Raw genomic sequence first — 15,448 nt, 5'->3', positions numbered from 1 at the left:
GTGGTTTGGTACACAAATGTCATTTGACTGTGTGCGTGAACTGTAACTAAAAAAGCTGTGATTTATTTTTAGGGGATGTTGTGTCTTCTTGCACAAATGCCGAGGATCAAGATGATGCTTTGCGTGAGTGAGAAATGTGCCGACTCTTCCTTTGGCGCTGTTGCAAGGCCTCGTCTCCACTGGCAAAGTCAAAGGCGACGATTGGCGCGACCTGCATGGAAAGTGTCCCAAAAAGTTCTCATCCGAGCACAAGCGGACTTTTGGCGACTGGCACGTCTCAATCTCCTCCCTGCTTTGACTTGGTCTCCTATGTGTGACCTGCGTTCGGGAAATTTCCTCCCATGATGCGATAGCGGCTCTTCCGCCATCTCCGCGAGCGTTTCTGCAAATATCAATTTGCAAATGTGCTCACGGGAAGTCGGCGAGCAGGAGGAGGCGGGGCACCCATTCCGATCGACGGCCGTGTTGAGCGGGCTACGGCGGCCTGATTTGTGCGCTCCGCGTGCTCATTTGATTAAAAGCCGCCTGCGGTGGGGATCGATAGCGGGCAGGCGGGAGGGGTTGCATTTGTTTTCACACACACTCTGTGCTGCGACCGGCCGGCCGGTCACGCGGGAACTTCTGGGAAAGGAAGTCTGACAGGGAAAAAAAAAACCATTGTCCAACAAAATCCTTGTCAAGACCTCACTCCATTTATTTCCCTCTTGGCTTGTTGATGCACACACACTAACACTCCTCATTCTGTTGTCATCGGTCTTCTGATGATTTTTGTTGATGATGTTGTTGTCGCTCCTGACTAACACGTGCGTGTGTGCTTGTTGTGCTTGCAGAGGGCGGCCAGTCAGAGAGCCCAAACCGGGTCGGCGAGTCCGACATCAAAGAGCAGACGGAGAACGGTGAGTGGCTGCCAGCACGTGTGTCTGTGGTGTCCCGCAGGGCACGTGGGAAAGGCGAGCGACCCGACTCGCATGACCTGGGCCGGCTCCTCGTCCGACTTAGAAATTTGCTCAGCTAAAACTCGGACAAGATGCAAGTCGACTTTGAGGAGACGCTCCAGCCTGGCCTGATCCGCCGCCAGAGAGGAGAGCCAAAGACAAAAAGATGCGGCCGAAGCTTGAGCTGGAGTGACTAGCACACTGTGAAACAGCGACAGAGGAGAGCTGCGACATCCGCCACGTTGACTTGCATTGCAAAGCTAAGCTAGATGGCGCTGACACTGCTACTTGGTGCTCGTGAATCGGTCCTCCAAATTTGGCGGCAGTCTTCAAAGCGACCGACTCCCCTTTGGCCGTGTTGACCAGCAACCAGCTTTTGACATGTGCCGCTTCCGTATATTGCGATTGACGAGCAATGTTTTATGACCTGAGTGTTTTTTCTTTTTTTTTGTTTTCTTTTTTCCTTCCCACATACCTTGAGACATGAACGTGTTAGCACACAAAACGTGCTAATCGGCTAGTCGCACGATGAAGCCGCTGTGCCACCTTTCGGCGATCAACTGGACCAATATAACCGCTGCAATCGTTGTCACGTGTGTGTTTCAGGTCATCTGGGTTTCCAGGAGAGTTTTGTCACCCCGGGAGTGTTTACTGTTTCCGAACTTGTGCGAGTCTCTCAAAGTAAGGCAAACACTGCTGCTCTCTCTCACTCTCTGTCTCTCTCTCTCGCCCTCTTTCGCGTTTCTGAGCGCTAACGACGTCAGAAAGGTCACACCCAAGTTGTCATAGCAACCGCTGTTATGGGTTGGTGTTTTGTGACACAACTTTGGTGCGAGCGCCCATGTGTGACACAGGGTGTATTCAGATCAGAAAAGTCCTATAGTCCGCTCGTTTGGTCCGGACCAAAAGCGGACTTAAATTTTTTTGTTTGGTGCGGTTCCGATTCAGGATTGGCTGGCAACCAGTTCAGGGTGTCCCCCGCCTACTGCCCAATGACGGCTGGGATAGGCTCCAGCACGCCCGCGATCCTCGTAGGGACAAAGCGGTACAGAAAATTGATGGATGGTTCCTATTCAGACTGTCCATTTTGCAAGAAAAGTATATTTTGTAAACACACCCACGCTCTGTGCTCCCATTGGACAGCAATAACCAGGGTGGCACACAGAGCACAGACCCAAAAATGGAGGAAAACATGCGAGTCCTACGCGCTGCTCTGCATATTTGTGCTGTTGGTTCGGATCTACGCTGTTTGTATTCACACCTGAAAATGTGGGTCTCGGTCCGTTTCTTTAATCCGCACCAGGATTCATTTGCGTGTATTCACACCTGCACAAAAGATCCGGACCCTGGTCCGTTTAAAGTGGACCAAACAGTCAGGTCTGAATACACACTGAGTGACGGCACTCTTTAGGCGTCCACAAATTCAGACAACCCACACAGCGCCCCGTACGTGTGCGCAAGAGACTGAGCGTGCCGCATGGGTCAGCACGTTTGCAGAGATGCGGCTGCAGGGAAATCGCTTCTCGATTCCCGTGGAGGGAAGCATATACATACGAGCCGTGCGTATACGGGTCGTGTGTGCGCGCAGGCGCAGTTAAGGGAGAGAAGAAGCCGACATGGCTTTTGGCCAAACGGCGGCCGGACAACCGAGAGCGAGCGTCAGGTGACCTTGGCCTCGCTTGGCCATGACGCAATCCGTCGGCGGACCGCCCCAATGAGTGTGCGTGTGGATCAATACTCTATTAAAGAGGCGCAGATGGGGTGGGGGCGGGGCCAGTGATGTAGTCTACTTAGTGTGATTGGTCACTTGAGTGACCGGGCGCACCACCTTGACTTGCGCATCGTCATGCGGAGGCAACTTCCTGCGTAGTCATCGACAAACGTGTGTTGAGAGGAGAGGAGAGGAGAGGAGGGGAGGGGAGGGGAGGGGAGGGGAGGAGAGGAGAGGAGAGGAGAGGAGAGGAGAGGAGAGGAGAGGAGAGGAGAGGAGAGGAGAGGAGAGGAGAGGAGAGGAGAGGAGAGGAGAGGAGAGGAGAGGAGAGGCATCGACACAAAGCAACTGGCTGAGCGGGAATTTATATCTGATTAGACAACAGCACTTAAGTTGACATCAAGGAAAACACACTCGAAGGCAAGTTGGGGCTTTCGACTGCCTCATGTCGAGTTCATCCCGACATGACACAGACAAACTCCTTCCTTCCTTGCTTCATTCTGTCCTTCCTTCCTCACCTCCTTCCTTCCTTCCCTCCTTCCTTCACAAAGATCACTTCTCTTTTTGCAGAGCAAGCTCGGTCATGCGCGCATGCACGTTCTGCACAGAAGCAGACTTCCACTTTTGTTCTCATACAAAGCCAACAATTCACACACGCACATCAAACTGCCAAGCGAGCACGTGCGTGTGTGGGCGTGCGCGTGATCGATGGACAGTGCTGAGGTGTGCAGAAAAGTGTTGCGTAGCCAGCAGGTCTTGTCAGGACTCCTCCTCCTTCCTTTCATCACACTGCCCTGCTCTCTGTCAATAAAGCGGACCGGGGTTGGGGGTCGGTGGAGGGTAGTCTAGAGGTTTGGGTCCGAACGGATATCGAGGTTTCCACCACACTGTTGTTTCTCTGCAGCAGCTTTGCTATGAAACAACCTTATTTATTTCCTCTATATTTGTCTGAAGCTAAACTGCGTGCGTGTGTGTGCGCGCGCGTGTGTGCACGCGTGTATGTGTGCGTGTGTGTGTGTGTGTGGTGAGTGCGTGTGTGCGTGCACGTTTGTGTGTGTCAGCTCCCATCGCCGCCGGCACGGGTCCAAATTTCTCGCTGGCCGACCTGGACAGCTCGTCCTACTACAGTGTGAGCCCCGGCGCCATGAGGAGGCCCCTCCCCAGCACTTCCTCTTCGTCCAGGTACGGCTTGTCAGAGCATTCTTATGCGTAGCAAAACATGCCTGTCATGGATCGGAATGGAGCAGGGCGACCAAATGCAGCTTGGACCAGGGTTTATTGAGGGGAACTGAAAAGGAAAACTGACATGACTTAACAAAATAACTTGACTGACTGACCGGGACGTGAAACAAGAAGACAGCAGGACATGACGACAGCAAGACCGTACGACAACAGGAACCAAAAAGACATCAGGACAACAATGATCCGACGGGGCGTGAGGGGCAGACAGGACTTATATACACGACAGGTAACAAGAGGCAGGTGAGAATAATCAAACTAATCATGGGCACACAGGAGGGGAGGGGCGAGCACACAGACAGAAACCATGACAGACACATAGTGGAACGGCTGGGGACGAGACGTAACAGTACCCCCCCCGGCTCCCGACGTCCCAAAAACCGAAACCCCCACGCGGCAAATGGGGGGACGGTGGGGGGGAAGCGCACCAGTCCAAATGGCCTCATGGCAAAGTCCTAACCGCGGCCGGCGGCAACTCTGGGGACATGAACTGCAATCGGCAACTCTGGAACACGAACCGCAATCGGCGGCATACAAAAAGTCAGAGCCGCAATCGGCAGCGTTTCGAAGTCCGGACCGCGATCAGCAGCATTCAGAAGGCAGAGCAGTGTGCAGTGGCAAGAACCACCACGCCGCAGCAGTGGGAGCGGGGCCAGGGACAATCGCAGGTCCGGCACAGCTGGCTTGAAGTCTGGCGACGCCCGCGGGTCCTGCGACGCTGGGGTGGAGCCCGATGGCGGCCGCGAGTCTGATGGCGCCGGTAGGCACTCCGATGGCGGCCGCGGGTCCAGCATCGCTGGAGTGAAGTCCGATGGCGGCCGCGGAGCCGCTGGCGCCAGAAGCACTCTGATGGCGGCCGAGGGTCTGGCGTCGCGGGAGCAAAGTCCGATGGCGGCCGCGGAGCCCATGGCGCTAGAACATGCCTGGACGACGGACGTGGATCGGGCATCGCAGCGGGAGCTGATGGAGGAAGGTTGGTCCAGGCGCTGGTCGCTGAAGTGGTCGGACCATTCTGTCACGGATCGGAATGGAGCAGGGCGACCAAATACAGCTTGGACCAGGGTTTATTGGAGAACTCAAAAGGCAAACTGACATGACTTAACAAAACAATAACTTGACTGACAGACCGAGACGTGAACCAAGAAGACAGCAGGACATGACGACAGCAAGACCATACGACAACAGGAACCAAAAAGACATCAAGACAACAATGATCCAACGGGGCGTGAGAGGCAGACAGGACTTATATGCACGACAGGTAACAAGAGACAGGTAAGAATAATCAAACTAATCATGGGCACACAGGAGGGGAGGGGCAAGCACACAGACAGAAACTATGACAACAGACACATAGTGGAACGGCTGGGGACGAGACGTGACAATGCCTTGTCTTCACCCAAACTCTTTTTCTGGCCCCAAAGTGTGCTCCTTTTGAAAACGGCCAGCGCACCTGCCGGGATACAAGTGCAAAGACATAATAGCGGCCTGTGTGTGCGCGCGTATGTGTGTGTGTGTGTGTGTGTGTGTGTGTGTGTGTGTGTATGCGTGTGTGTGTGATTCCGTGCGTGCGCGCATGTTTCTGCGTTCAGCTCGGCCAAGCGCATCAAGTGCATTGAGGAGGAAGCCGACAGTCCTGGCGAGGACTCGTACTATCCCGCTCAGGGCCGCTCGCCGGGCAGCGCCAGCCAGACTGGCAGCTGGCACGAGGATCAAGGTAGCATCACCGTGGCGACAAGCACACGCCCCTGCCAACTTGCGTAACGTGTTGTTGAGGGGAATGTTCACGCTGCTTCTCCTCTCGTCTTCCTCTCCTTCTTCATGTGCTTTTGGTTTGCTCACGCAGGATATAAGCTACGCGGCTCTCTAGCTAGCTCCTTCATCTCCCGACAAGGTAAATGGGCGCCGCCGTCTGCGCCCTCACGCGCTTCGCGTTTCTTCTTGCTTCCCTGCTGCTTCCCTGCCCCTCCCTCCCTTCTTTCCTTTATTTCCCCCACTCCTTCCTTCCTCACCGCAAAGCTCCTCAACCCGCCCTGCCCCGTCGGAAGAATGCAAATGACGTTGTGGTCGGGCGGCCGTGTACGTGTTTGCATCATGCGAGGCTCCTCTTCTTTTTTTCTTTCGTCGGTCACTTGCCTGCGTGGGTGGGGCCAAAGCTGGCCATCTGACCTCGGGCGTTTGGGCCGATAGACGCGGAAGTCAGCGAGGTAACGGGAAACGGCAAAGGAAGTGGTGAGGGGCTTCCTGCCGATGCTCCTCTTTGCTTCTTGGCCACTTTACGCCCAACACTCAGAGAGTAGCAGGAGCCAGTGAAGCCATTTCATGTGCAAAGCGGAGTGAATCCTGATGACCCCCCTCCCCCCCAAAAACCTGAGCGCAGTGACTTGCCACGCCTGCCCTGGCATTGCACTGACGTCTGTCCGTCTGTCGCCGTGTCTGCAGCCAGCCCGCACGCGCCGCCCTCCGCCCTGCACTTCTCGTCGTCGCCCATCCTGCAGCAGCCCGCCTCATACTTCTCGCACGCCGCCATCAGGTACCACCCGCAAGACCCCCTCAAGGACTTTGTGCAGTTGGTGTGTCCCGACTCAGCTCAGGCGGCCGGACAGGTGGGCTTGCTCAACGTAAGGCGCGGCGCACACACACACAAACAGACTCGCACCTAATGAAACGCACACACACACGTGCGTGTGCGCCACTTTTTCCGCACGAGGGCGGATTGTTGGTGTCAGTGTGCGCGTCTCGACAGCCAATCAATACACTCAGGCACAGCAGCGTGAGTGACTTGTTATTTATGACCCGAGTCATGACTATGATTAACCCCTCCGCTGCCCCGCCCCTTGTCTCCCCTTCCAGCCTAATGGTAGCTCCCAGGGAAAAGTCCACAATCCCTTCCTGCCCACGCCCATGCTGCCCCCCCCTCCACCGCCACCCATGGCCCGGCCTGTCCCGCTGCCCGTCGACGCCAAGCCGCCCGCCACCTCTTCGGCCGAGGACGGGGGTAACTCGCCGCCGTCGCCCAGTGAGTCATTCACACACACACACACATACACACACGCAGGCACACACACACTGGATGTGAAGCGTGAGGCCGATGCTCGGCCATAATCTTTGCATTCGGCGTCGGTCGCATCCATTGGAAAGTCGCCTGAAAATGACTTTGGATGTTTTCTGTGTACTCCTCAGCATACTCGGCCCCGCCCACCAGTTCTACTGCTCAGCGATTTGTTAGCGTGGGGCCGCGAGACCCCGCCTTCAACATCCCGCAACAGCCGCAGGTGAATGCCCACGTCACTCGCCCAAACCCTGACCCCTGCCCTGATGCTAACATGCTAACAGCAGCAGCCATCACTCACGTGTGTGTTTGTGTGTGTTCATGCGTGTGTGTATCTGGGTTAGCATTTGTGTCTTAGGGTTAAATAGAGTTTGTTAGCAAATTTGTGCATGTTTGGGGGAAGATGGGCCCCTACTTTGTGTGGGAGCGGGTAGGTTGTGAGGGCTGACCACGGCGCCTGCTCACCAGGACAAAGATGGAGGGAGGAGGGGGTGCACTCAATCGAGCCAATAAACCCACACAAAGGCGCTCAGGCGCATGATGACGTTCCGGACGGGCAGATGCCACTGCTCTCGCATTGCAAAAGATTTGAAAAAAATTCACATTTGGCACATTTGCGTATGTTGAAAGCTGTGGCATCCATGTTGAATGACATCATGCCAAAGACATGTCTCGTGTGTGTGTGTGTGTGTGTGTGTGTGTGTGTGTGTGTGTGTGTGTGTGTGTATGTGCGTGTGTGTGTGTGTTTCAAGTACACGTCTGCAAGGTGCGTGTGTGTGTGCGTGTGCGGGCGTGAGACATACTGCTGACACAACTGAGCACTGGGCGAGTCATAGATAAACATACAGAGAGGGAGAGAGAGTTGAATGGGAAGACCACAACATCCTCTTGGGCATGTTTGCATGTCGGACACATTACACACGCGTGTAGGACGCATTACACACACACACACACACACACACACACACACACACACACACACACACACACACACACACACACACACACACACACACACACACACACACACACACACACACACACATACACACAATAATGCGCTTTCCATTGGCTTGCTATTTTAATGACAAAGGGTCACAAAGCTCCTGAATGTCGTCATCTTGACTTGTTAGCATGAGCATCCTCAACTCCCCACTATGGCTACGCACAGACTCACACACACTCACTCACTCACACACGCACACTCAGGGGGAGTGTGTTTTCAGGACACTCTGCAGTGCAGAGCGAGGAAGAAAAGTCCCAACGTCAGCAAGTTGTATTGATTAAAAACTAACCTTCCACTCTTCTTCGCCTCTGTCACGCGCGCCCACGCACGCGCACATAGTCAATCACTAGCCGTGTGCAGACAAAGCCTACAACACACACGCCCTTTATTACAAACTTTTACTTGCACTTTTTTCCAGAATGCATTTTCTAAATGATGTGCGTATATGTGCGTGTGTGTGCGTGCGTGCGTCCGTGTGTGTGTGTGTGTGTGTGCGTGTGATGAATGTAATGTAATGAATCTGGTGATACTGTTGCCTTGGCGATGGCGCTCACGTCCTGGGCCGTCTGGTCGCCCCCAGACATCATCGAGACAAACTTGGCGGGATGCGTGTTGATCAATACACAAGCATGCACATGCACGACCACGTCCGCGATTCAGATGGCTCTAAAAGTGACGAGTCCCTGGCTGGCAACAAATTTGAGACAACTCGAAAAAAGCCAAAAGTTTGGTCACTCCAGGATGACTCCAAAGTAATTTGAATGCAACTCCGGGTCCACTGGAATGGGGCAAGAAAGGGACAAGTGAGACGACTCGAAAACGGAGTCGTTCGTGGGGACGTGACGCTGACCACGTGACGCTGACCACGTGTGTTTTGTTATTTTCAGTGGTACCTGGGATAAAGACTCCGTAGGCTCCTCCCGGTCCCACCCCCGGACCCGTCCGCCTTGACGTGCCCCCGCCCTTCCGTGCCTGACTCCGCCCACTAGCGCCTGACTGTCGGTGTGGCTAGGGGGCGGGGCCGAGGATCACGGCCCCGCCCCCAACGCCTTGAGAAATTCCGTCTGTCCCGCCTCCTCCTCTTCCTCCGCCTCCTCTTCACGCCAGATGTGGGAAGAGCATCACTGAGGGGAGGGGTCTTATCACCAGCTAACGCCCCTTATGCCCCGCAATAGACTCCGCCCCCTCGAGGGTCAACTTTCTGGTAGGAGCCGAGACTGGATGGGGCTTGTTGACTCGCTGGTGCTCGATGCACACATGACTCTGCCCAAGGGGGGGGGGGGCTATTTCCTGGAAGGAGCTGAGAGTGGGCGGGGCTTGTTGACTCATTGCAGGTTTTCACGTGACCTCGCCTCTTCCTCCTCCTCTTATTCAATATGAAATATTTGGAATATGAAATCTCCTTTTATTGGAAGAATGAGGAGATGAGGGGAAAAATGCAATGTTTGGGAGCTCTAAACTGTTTTTTTTTTGTTTTGTTTTTTCACCAGTAAGTCCGCTGGCACCATTGGACTCTAAAACAGGATGTGCAAAGACAAAAGGGACTATTATTATTATTATTGTTATTATTATTGGGGGATAATGATGACGAGTACTTGTTGATGGTGTTGATCCCTTTAAAAGTTTCCGCTTGGTTGGACTTTCACAAAGTCATTTGCCAAACAAGCACATCTTTCACTTTTCCAAACATCTTTTGGAATTTCAACTTTTAGCCTCCAGTCAGCCCTCGCCATTCACAGTATATCGCCAACCAGAGTACCTTGATGGAGTACTTGATCACATGGGGATGGGTTAAATGCAGAGGACAAATTTCACCACACCCAGATGTGTGTGTGACGATGATCATTGGGACTTTAACTTTGGGACTTTAACTTTGAGTACATAAGTACATCAATAACAAAAAATAGCTCACTTGTGCAACTTTTTTACGTTACGGCAACATACAGCTTATTTTTCGAAAATCCAAATTTTCCTTTTGTCCACGTTTTACAGGAAATGCGTTCACCAACCCTCCCCCCCACCGCCCTATCAGAAATATGTGGCTTTTGTACTCCAGTATAATTTTTTTAAAACATACATAATATTTATCATACCGCACTTTTTTCCCCCAAAACCTTTCCCTGAAAATTAAGTAATGTATTTTCTGAAAGTATTATATTATTCAGGAATATATAATTTGTTTGTTTTTTGGTCAAAATTGTTTTTGGAAATGTCCCCAAAAATCTTTTGTCCAAAATTTGGACATGGGAATTATTTTGAAGCATCATCAGGCCCTTTGGAAAGTGCTGTATGAATCAAAGCAATTATGATTACAATAATATTCATGCTTTAATGTATTACTGTATTAATGTAAACAATTAAGATTTGGGGAGGGGAATCTACAGTTTGCCAGTTCTGTGTTTGGCAGGTCTTTGCTGTCAAGAGCGAGGGCTGACTGTATTTTTAAAACCATGTTTTTGTTGATATGTATTTACATATTTTATTTCACCTAAGTGATTTTTAGCATAGTTTTAAAAACATGGTTTTTTTTTTTTTTTTTACATATTTGATTTGACGTTGAGTATTTTCTTGTTGGTGTTTACCAGATAATTTTGAAGGGGCATGGCCCTCCGTCATTGGCCGCTCTCAAAGAGGCGCGGTCCTATACGAGCACTTAGAATCAGGGGGTGTGGCTTGCCTGGAGATGTGTAGATATGAAAATATACATACGTACATAAGTATACAGTACGAAAGTCGTGCATGTCGTAGTGTTAGTGATAATGTAGGTCACATAACATGGCCACTTCCTTTTATGTAAGCCCCACCTCATCACTTCTCACCATTTGTTAACTCCTCCCCCTCCTCCATGGCCCGCTCCTGGCCAGCAACATGGCTAACAGTTGGTGCGAGCAGAGTCAGCCGATTGGCCGGCGAGCACCGTCTTTTATCGTTCGAGTTAGCAGATGAACTAAAGATGAAGGCTTAACGAGCTAGCGCTGTACCATATTGTTCGGTTTAGCTGATGCGACTAACGTGGCCATCAAGACAGTTGTCATTGCCGCAGCTTGATAAACAATACATTTTGTACCTACACTAAAAGGAATATTTGAACGACTGAACACACAGCAGAGAAAGGGGCCTTTTGACCTTCTTATGAAAACACGTTTATACCTGTGAGCTTCCTTCCTGTCATTGTTTTGGAATGTCCTTCACAATGGAAGGAGAGGAAAAGGACTTCCCGGAATTGTGCCCGGTGCCTCCAAGTACTCCGTGTTGGTAATATAGCATTTGAATCAGCCGAAGGGTCCCATTATCCTCCAAAGCGCTGATTTTCTTCTCTGCTAACTCAAATGACATGGCACTGTGCTAGCTGTACTATGACGTCAACTCTTCCCCACGGCCACGAGGAAGCTAACACCCACTTGAACTTTTGTGAAATGAGCAACTTGGCTCAAGGTTTGTTCAACCAGCTCAGAGTGGATGTGGCCCCCTTAGCTAGCTAGCGGTGCAACGTATCGTCTGATTTGGCAGATGAGCTAACAGCTAACGTTGCCTATAAAGATGGCTCGACAAACAATCAATTTAGTGCCTCAAAGTGGGAACCGTATGCAGCTCATGAATTCAATTGTCCTAAAAATGTGAACAAACATTTACTGAAAGGCAAGCAACGTTGATGACAATCAGTCGTTGGGGGAAAGTGAAACAATTGACCGAAAAGAAGAAGAGATGCGTTGCTTATTTCAGTGAGTATGTCGCTGCCATCTTGGTGTATTCAGGGCGCCGTCATGTGACGCAGAAGCGTTCTTATGAACGCCACACCACGGGAGCTTTCGGCGGGATGCGCCCTGCTGCAATATGATTGGCTGCAGTTTAACAGGGAAACAGCCGCTACTGTGACGGATCGGAATGGAGCAGGGCGACCAAATGCAGCTTGGATCAGGGTTTATTGAACAAACTCAAAAGACAAACTATAGATGCTCGACTAGGGATGTGAATAACTGTACAGACAGGCGACTAGATGAAACAAGAAGACATAAGACGCAAACAATCCAACAGGGAGTGACACGCAGACAGGACTCAAATACAAGACAGTTAACGAGAGGCAGGTGACGGCAATTACACTGATCAGAGCACAGGAGGGGAGAGGCGAGCACACAGACACGCGAACCGAAACTATGACATTAAAACAAGGAAACGAACTGTGACAGATCTTGACAGTTACACGGCAAATATTTCTTTTGGCACGCCTACTGGCAGCAGTGAGATGTGCTCCAATAATATTGCAGCAACTGGGCTTAATATGTTTCCAATCCAGAACTCCGGTGGGATTCCTAATAACAAGACGCAGACCGTTGTCTTCCTGGCTCCCGTTGTGCTATTCTAGCTCATTTCTGAGACCAACCAAGACAAAGTTTATTATGCAAAAACTTGCACTTCCTGTCAACCAAAGTTAGCTCGTGACCGGCACAGCCTTCTAGGTTTTGGTCCCTGAAAACAAATGAAAAAAAGAAAACCACACAAGCCCCGTCATAGCAATGGTCTTGCCAAGCTGTAACGCGGGGTGACGTCACTTCTTGTTCTCATGATGTGGTCACAAAGCAGCTTAAGCAGCCACACTTCATCACGATATCACTGTTTGCCGCATCGACCATGACCCCAAAAATATGTTTACAATCAGTGTTCCCTGCTTCTTCCCTTGCGTTGTCACATGATCGTTCTGTAGTGGACTTCTTCCTGCTCATGTGCGCCACGGAAAAGCACGTTAGCGTCCAAAGTTAACTTCTGAAGTGAACTTCATTACCTCTATTCTTTGAGCTAAGGAAGACCAACGCCGGGTAGCGCCTTTAGTTTCTTATGTTAGCTTCTAAAAGTAACTTTCTATGTTGTCTCTAATGTTAGTGTCCAGCGTCAACGCCAAAAGGTATGGTTCCAATGTGAGCGTCCAACGTTACCTCCCATGTTAGCTTTCGGTTTTAACTTCCAAAGTCAACTTTCAACTTTGACATTTCATTGTTACCGTTGGTTGGCTTCCAATGTCACCATTTAAAATTAGTTCTAAACTGTTAGCTTCTGAGTAAGCTGTCGAAGATGACGTCAAAGGCTTCCCAAGCTTCTTAGCTTAATTCCAATGTTAATTTATTAAATTAGCATCAGGCCCTTGCTAGCGTAGCACTTCTTCCTCTTTGTGTTGTTGTATAACGGGTGACATTGGACTCGTCCAAAGAGATTTGGACGCCTTTGCTTTTTCTTCGTCTTCATCATTCCATGCAAATAAAACGCTTGTTTATGTAACATTGAATGTTTTTTTTTCCCCCATCTTTCTTTTTGTCCCAAAACGGCATTTGTTCCCAAGGCGAATGATCCGCGTCATTGGCGTGTCTTTCCGCCACTTTACAAATGACGACGTCACGCGATCGGCCACTCGAGCCTCCTGATTGAACGGCGCTGATGCACAACGTGATCTGTTTGATAACAACCGGATGACCGCGCCCACGTATCGAAAAAAAAAAAAGTAGGCTTCTTATTACAATGACAACCGCATGCTAATGGTTGCCACAATGACGCGTCACAAGAAGTACTCACATGGGGCAAAATGTCAACTTGATACGTACGACAAAGGAAATCATTTTGCCAACTAAGCAATACGACAGTGGTCGGCTGGTAATCAGCAATAATGGCGAATGCGCACAAAACGTTTTGGTTTTGTCGTGCCAGCTACGATGATGCTATCAAAGTGACGCATTCCCGACGCTTTGCTCACTGCGCCAGCCGACTCACGATAAACACTCAACTGGCTAATTCGTCGTCTCCCAGCCGGACACGTGAACGGGACGTGTTTGCACAGAGAAAAGGCCACTTCCTCCCACTAACAAAACACTTGTACTCTATTCGTGGCCAATTTGTTTTTCCTTTCAGTTGATATCTAAGCTGCACCTCCAGTTGTATCCTTGTAGAGGTTTTATGTGAGTTGTTCCATAAATCTCTCTTGCTGCCCCCTAATTGCGGTGTTGCAGTGTCCATCGACCTGATAAGCCCACTCCTGCCCCCCCCGCCACCTTTTGCTGCTGTCCTGCAGGAGAGATCAATGTTGTATTTGTGCTGAGCTCAGCATTAACCTGGACAGACACTTTGCACCCCGACACACACACACACACACACACACACACACACACACACACACACACACACACACACACCATACACACACACACGCACGCACGCACGCACACACACACACACACACACACTCGGGTCTATCAGCAGAACTTCAAAAGATTGGTCCTAACCACCCCCCCAAACCCATGGCTCCTGTCACGTTGATGCCGCTTTGATTGGTCGACCATTTTTCCAACGGCGCTTTCAAGGCCAGAAAGTTTGGACTCAAAGTTTGATGAAGGGTGTCAACTAACCCCCCCCCCATACCCACCACCACTACACACACACTCACACATACACAAATGCGCTTTCCATTGGCTTTCTATTTTAATGACAAAGAATCATGAAGCTCCTACATGTCGTCACACACGCACGCACGCACGCCCCCCCCCACACACACACACACATACACACGCACACACACACACAACGCCCCCCCTCTCCCACCCCAACCGCCACCAAAAGCCCCAAAGCATGCTTGGAGGCTATGGTTTTATAACCCCACCTGAACTTATTGCCATTTTGAGCAGCACTAATACTTGATGACATCATCATTTTCATCATCATCATCATGGTGGATGTGTTGGGAAGCCTCGCCAGTCCAGGGAGGAATGCCCAAAAACCACCAGTAACAAGCATGGACTCACTCACTTCTTCTTCCTCTTGGACTAAAACGTGTGCCTCTTGATGGCAGTGGTGGCGCCTCCTGCTGGCCACTTGTGTGCACTGTGGCTACTTCCGTCCTTCGGTCCCTTAGTGACTTCCTGTCCTGGCAGGAAGCGTCTCTATGCAACACAAAGACAACACAATAAAGTTGCTAACACGACACATGCGACTCTTTTTCTTTTGTCGTGAAAGGTCTGCTGTGCATTACGGTCCGAGACGATATGTAGGACGGTTGGAGGGGGGTTGCTGATCATGTAGTGGTACACTCACCTGTCTTGTGTGCAGGTACCATGAGTTCGAGTTCCGCATATGACGTTGTATGAATGCGTGCGACCTAAAATAAATAAATGAAGACGGTTGGAGGGAGAGGAGACGGGAAACGCCCACTTCTTCCTGGATCAAACAGATCGCTCTGATACCAACTGATGAACTCTCACGAGATCGCGAATTGCGTGATTGGAACAAGATGACAATGTAGTGGCTCAGCGAGGCAAACACGTTTGAGTTGAACATATTTCGGGGAAAATGCCACTGCCAAGTGGCTAAGCCGCAGGGGTCTCAAACTCCAGTCCTCGGGGGCCGTATTCCTACATGTTTTCTAAGTTTCCCTCGTTAAACACACCTGATTCAATTATCAGGCTCCTGCAGAACGTGAGGATGAACTGATCATTTGAATCAGGTGTGTTTAACGAGGGAAACTTGGAAAA

General features: G+C 50.8%; 1 protein-coding gene and 1 long non-coding RNA gene across 10 annotated transcripts in view; one reads left to right on the top strand and one right to left on the bottom strand.

Moving 5' to 3' along the window:
• The window catches only part of nfia (nuclear factor I/A), a 33,704-nt gene extending 20,493 nt beyond the window's left edge, over positions 1–13,211 (top strand). For 3 of the 8 annotated variants that reach the window (XM_088394211.1, XM_088394219.1, XM_088394217.1), the window contains exons 3-12: positions 73–123; positions 831–896; positions 1,542–1,616; positions 3,708–3,828; positions 5,475–5,599; positions 5,729–5,776; positions 6,325–6,503; positions 6,736–6,901; positions 7,066–7,157; positions 8,828–13,211. In XM_088394211.1, coding sequence (XP_088250337.1) covers positions 73–123; positions 831–896; positions 1,542–1,616; positions 3,708–3,828; positions 5,475–5,599; positions 5,729–5,776; positions 6,325–6,503; positions 6,736–6,901; positions 7,066–7,157; positions 8,828–8,842 — 938 coding nt within the window. In that variant the 3' untranslated portion in view covers positions 8,843–13,211. The remainder of the gene's footprint in view (positions 1–72; positions 124–830; positions 897–1,541; positions 1,617–3,707; positions 3,829–5,474; positions 5,600–5,728; positions 5,777–6,324; positions 6,504–6,735; positions 6,902–7,065; positions 7,158–8,827) is intronic. The other 5 variants (XM_088394214.1, XM_088394218.1, XM_088394212.1 and 2 more) reach the window with 4 other exon arrangements.
• LOC148388049 (uncharacterized) lies at positions 3,904–15,306 on the bottom strand. 2 transcript variants are annotated; one of them, XR_015862111.1, is made up of 3 exons: positions 15,165–15,306; positions 15,012–15,075; positions 3,904–14,860 (listed from the first exon to the last, which is right to left on the bottom strand). It is a non-coding gene; the product is annotated as an uncharacterized LOC148388049 (long non-coding RNA). The 2 variants fall into 2 exon arrangements; XR_015862110.1 differs by having other exon boundaries at positions 15,012–15,306.
• Between the last annotated feature and the right edge of the window lie 142 nt (positions 15,307–15,448).

This window comes from Syngnathus floridae, chromosome 13 (assembly GCF_059516105.1).
Source record: "Syngnathus floridae isolate MCC-2025c chromosome 13, RoL_Sflo_1.0, whole genome shotgun sequence".
Classification (NCBI taxonomy): Eukaryota; Metazoa; Chordata; class Actinopteri; order Syngnathiformes; family Syngnathidae; genus Syngnathus; species Syngnathus floridae.
Note: the sequence above shows the minus strand (reverse complement) of the source record. Positions and strands in the feature narration are given on the sequence as shown.